This window comes from Chaetura pelagica, unplaced genomic scaffold (genome assembly GCF_000747805.2).
Source record: "Chaetura pelagica isolate M959 unplaced genomic scaffold, ChaPel_1.0 scaffold456, whole genome shotgun sequence".
In the NCBI taxonomy this organism is placed as follows: domain Eukaryota; kingdom Metazoa; phylum Chordata; class Aves; order Apodiformes; family Apodidae; genus Chaetura; species Chaetura pelagica.
In genome coordinates this window covers 9,822-14,421 of record NW_009953574.1, presented here as the reverse complement: position 1 = coordinate 14,421, position 4,600 = coordinate 9,822, and the positions used below count along the sequence as shown (strand labels likewise).

At 53.4% G+C, this 4,600-nt stretch overlaps 1 protein-coding gene across 1 annotated transcript in view; it reads left to right on the top strand.

Moving 5' to 3' along the window:
• The first annotated feature begins 402 nt into the window (after nucleotides 1-402).
• Nucleotides 403-4,600, top strand: part of RRAGB (Ras-related GTP binding B) — an 11,343-nt gene continuing 7,145 nt past the window's right edge. Inside the window, exons 1-4 of the mRNA XM_009999638.1 lie at nucleotides 403-429; nucleotides 1,738-1,837; nucleotides 2,791-2,857; nucleotides 3,457-3,679. Of these exons, the coding sequence (XP_009997940.1) occupies nucleotides 403-429; nucleotides 1,738-1,837; nucleotides 2,791-2,857; nucleotides 3,457-3,679 (417 nt within the window). The remainder of the gene's footprint in view (nucleotides 430-1,737; nucleotides 1,838-2,790; nucleotides 2,858-3,456; nucleotides 3,680-4,600) is intronic.

Sequence of the window (4,600 nt, the reverse complement as noted above, 5' to 3'; positions counted from 1 at the left end):
GTGTTGGGGGCTCCCACACCGTGTTAGGGGCTCCCACACCGTGTTAGGGGGCTCTCACACCCTGTTAGGGACTCCCACACCCTGTTAGGGGCTCCCACACCGTGTCAGGGGGCTCTCACACTGTGTTAGGGGCTCTCACACCCTGTCAGGGGGCTCTCACACTGTGTTAGGGGCTCTCACACCGTGTCAGGGGGCTCTCACACCCTCTTAGGGGGCTCCCGCAGCGCACGGGCTGGAGCAGGAGCGTCCCGTGCCCGGGGGGGCAGGGGGGGGGCCGTGTGTCAGCGTGGGAGCGCTTCCCCTTTTGCACGGGGCTTTCGTGGGTGGGATTTGGGTGTTGAAGTGAAGCCTGGGGAAAGCAGAGGTGTGTAAGGAGATGGGTCTTCTCTCCGCAGGTGGGTGATGCCAAGCACAGCCATGAAGAAAAAGGTAAGAACTGAGAGGAGACTCCTTTGCAATGGGTTTTTCCTTCCCTGTCTGCATTTGCTAACGTTGTTGTGTGTTTGTGCCTGTCCCTCAGTGTGTTCCCTGGCTGTCAGGTGCCTCTTAAGACTCTCACAGTCAGCAGATGCATCTTTTGCTTAAAGTGCTGGAAATGGAAATCAGGTTTGGGTGTTCTGGGCAGGCTGGCTGCAGAGCCACCATCACTGCTGTGTGACTGTGTCTGGTGCCTGTTGCAAAACCCTCTGCTCCCTAAGTGCCTCCTGCAGCCAGAGGGAAGGGGATGTGCCCCAACCCGTGTCACTGGCCTGTGGGGAGACCCTTCTGGGGTCTACAGAAACCTGTGTGTGGAGCTTGTAACCCACTGAGGGCTCCTGGGAGGATGAAACTGAACACATGGGGAAGGAGGAGCACTTTATGGAGAGCTGGGGTGTATTCCAGCAGTGAGTGTGTCTAAAGCCATTAAAGAGGCTGTGTAGAGAAGACAGGGCTGTAATTCCATGCTGGGCTAGGATGGTTTCCTCCCTGGCCCTGTGTGCTGGTGTCTGGCCCTTTGAAAGGCCTCTGCCTGTAACTCGGGGATCAGGTTCTCCTGGAGGCTGACTGGGGCCCTGTTGAGTCTCTGCATGTGCTTTTCCTGAAGCTGGCCTGTAATCAGAGCTGTTGATGTTCTCTCTTGCAGCTCACTGGGGAGAGGGCAGCCCAAGGTGAGCTGGGAAGGCACTTGCTCAACCCCCAGCCATGTCCATGAGGTTTGAGGGTTGAGCAAGTGCCTTCCCAGCTTGCCCTGGGCACTGGTGTGGACAGGGCAGAGGTTTTTAATGCTCATTTTTAGATCACAGTGCAAAGCCTAGCCCTGTCCGACTGTCTCCCCTCTCTCCCCCTGGCAATCAGCCCCCAGTTTTTGGCTACCAGAGCTTCTCCCTCTCTGCTGGCCCAGTGACCCAAAAGCAGGACTCTGGAGTCAAGTGTCTCCCCTGCGTGGCAGCTGGGTGTGCTCAGACTGGGCTGTCCCTTCTGCTTTCCATTTTCTGATGGCCTTCTCACACTTGAAATGCAACTTGTACTTCTCTTCTGTCAGGGAAGAGAAAACAAGTCACGTTATGAGAAGGAAAAGAGTGTGATGAGGAGAGAAGCAGCGGGTGGGGAATCCCAGGGTTGTGTCCAACCTTAAAGGCTTGAGATAAAGCTGGTCTTTTGCATCTGGCCTTGGCAGTAAGATGTTAACGCTGAGGGAGCTGTGAGGGAGTCAGTGCACTCTGGTAGCTGATTCTTCCTTCCTTTTTTCCTTCCCAGGTGCTGCTGATGGGTAAAAGTGGGTCTGGGAAGACCAGCATGAGGTCCATTATCTTTGCAAACTACATCGCCAGGGACACGCGGCGCCTGGGTGCCACAAGTAAGGCTGCTCCTCTTTGAACTGCACATTCTCAGGGCTCAAACCCCCCTCATTAACGGGGTGAGGCTGTTCCCTCCAGCAGTCCCTGCCCCTCCTCTGCCCTGCCTGGAGCAGGTGAGTGTCTGCTGATCCTCCCAGCTGCCACACCTCACTGGGAGCTTCACTCCCAAGTTCAGCTGAGGGCAGGTAGGGAGCTGGAGTGAAAGGGAAAACAGCACTGGGTCCAGTTTTGCTCTTTTATTGTTGAAATTATATTCTTACCTCTCTTTTTTGATCAGGAAGCAGTTTTGGCTGCTATTCCCCACTACTGGGGCAGTGTTCAGAACCTCCTCGTGCTCCTCCTCACTGGCAAGGCTTCCCTGTCCTTAGCCAGCTGATCCCTGGCACATCTGGAGACACAGTGCTCTTGCTGTGCACCTCTGGTTTTGGCAGGATGGGCTTAATTAGTGACTTCTGCCTTTTGTGTTGGTTTTTTTTTCCTCCCAAGCCACTGCTCTGAAAAATCAAGAAGTGATTCCTCTGAAACAGGGCTGTGAATTGTCAGGGTCTGAGGCTCCTCCCTGGGACACACTGTCAGGGACGTTTCTGCTGTGAATTTGGCCTGTTCATAAAGTTTAAATTCTTGGTGTTGCAGATCTATGTGCAAGGCTTGCTTGAGGCCTGGCAGGCTGTGCTGCAACTAATGTCACTCTTGAAATACCACAAGGCTCAGAGAATGTGTTAAAAGGGAAGTACCTGCTGTGCTGCTGGGAAGAGCAGTGTCCTGGTTGGAGAGCAGGGAATGGCTCTGGGAGCTGTCATTTTCCCATAGTGCCTTCAGCCATGGGTTTAGCTACAGCAGTGTTGTTCTGGTGGGATTCTACACATTCTGGGCTGCGTTGTGAACAGTGGCATTTTTGGCTGCCTGAGGAGGTGTATGGTCCAGTCTGTAACCTTCTGTTGTCTCTTTCCAGTCGACGTGGAGCACTCCCATGTCAGATTTCTAGGAAACCTGGTATTAAACCTCTGGGACTGTGGAGGGTAGGTCCTGTTCATCTTCTGCCTTTGAGCCCCCTGGGGGGGTGAGCTGTGGGGAGCAGGGCTGGGGGTGTAACAACATAGAGGTCCTCCTGCCCTGGGGGGATGAATCTGCTGCCTTTGAGCTGCTGCAGCTCTCGTGTCTTTGTGCATTGTCTGAGCCATGTTCAGAAGAAGTCAAAGGAGATTTAAATCCTGTACTAAGAGGCCACACTGATGGGTTTGGTTATATCTGTATTTTCAACCCTTGCTGCTGTGGCTTTTCTACATTCAACTCCCCAAAAGCAAGTCTGGGTCCAGAGGCAGTGTAGCTGTGTTTGCACAGGACACTGAGCTGTGCTGTGATGGAAGCTCCAGCTCCCTCTGAGCCTGGTGAGCAGATGCTCTTCAGAGCATCCAACATTGCTCCACTGGCAGTCCCTGGGGAGCCTGATGCCTTGGGGAGTTCACCCCCCAGTGGGGCCCTTGCCGGGACTCCTGCCATGGCTTCTCAAGCTCAAAATGCAACTCCTGCCTTTCCAGCGGGTGGTGTTTTACACACAGCACTTTTCCTGGTGGCTCTGGTGGGAATCTCCTTGCTTTGTTGCTCTGCTCCTTCTCAGCCAGGACACCTTCATGGAGAACTACTTCACCAGCCAGAGGGACAACATCTTCCGCAACGTTGAGGTCCTCATCTATGTCTTTGATGTGGAGAGCAGGGAGCTGGAGAAGGACATGCACTACTACCAGTCCTGCCTGGAGGCCATTCTTCAGAACTCTCCTGATGCAAAGATCTTCTGTCTGGTGCACAAGATGGACTTGGTGCAGGAGGACCAGCGGGATTTGGTGAGGAGCTGATAGTTGCCATAGAAATGCTTTCAGGTAGAGCATCTTTTGGCTGTGCTCATGCAGACCTCAAACACAGCCCCGTGGCACCGTGCCTGGAAGGGCTTCTCAGATGTGGAGAATTGTCAAAGCCCTCTTAAACTTTTTCTGCTTTTTTTGAATATGTCACTGCTCTCCCTTGCCTAGAATCTTGTGGAGAAGAGAACAAAGGGTTTTTAGTGACAGCTCCTCTGTGCCTTTTCATTTACAGCCCTGGGGCAAGTACTTTCACCAAGCCTTGGCTCCAGGAGGGAGATAGAACTGAGAGGAAGGTAGAACTGAAAGAAATTCAGCCACCTTAAACTCACTGCTTGGGTGGCTGTGAAGGTGGTGCTGGTGACAGTGACAGCTGATTTCTCTTGAGCTGTTGCCTTCAGCCCAGCATAGGCTCTATCCTGCAGGAGAACCAGAGGAAAAGAAGAAGAATTAACACTTTCCCAGTTAATTAGAAGGTGGTTTCTATCAGTTGGTTCTGCTCTGTGTCAGTTTGACCTGCCTGCCCAGAGATTAGCTCTTAAGCCCCTCCCTGCCCCAAGAGGCATCCTGCAGAGGCTGGGGATCATCTCTCAGAGATGTTGGGGTGTTTTCTGTTCTTCTGGGAGCATTTGAAAGGTTGCAGGGAGATGGGGAGATGTTGAGTTCCTGCCAGCCTTTCAGCTTGGAGTAAAAAGCAACCAACTCCTGATACTGAAAGTCAGATTAGCTCTGTGGGACCAGTGCACCCCTGGCTGCTCAGCCACCCCCTGGCCTGCAGCATGTCTGGAGGCCTCTGGGGGCTGTTGCCTTTTGGCTGAAGGAAGAATCTTACTCAGCTTCTGAGCCCTGGTGAGCATGTGCCTGGGCAGCTGCAAATGAGACCATGTGAGGTCCTGGGGATGAAGC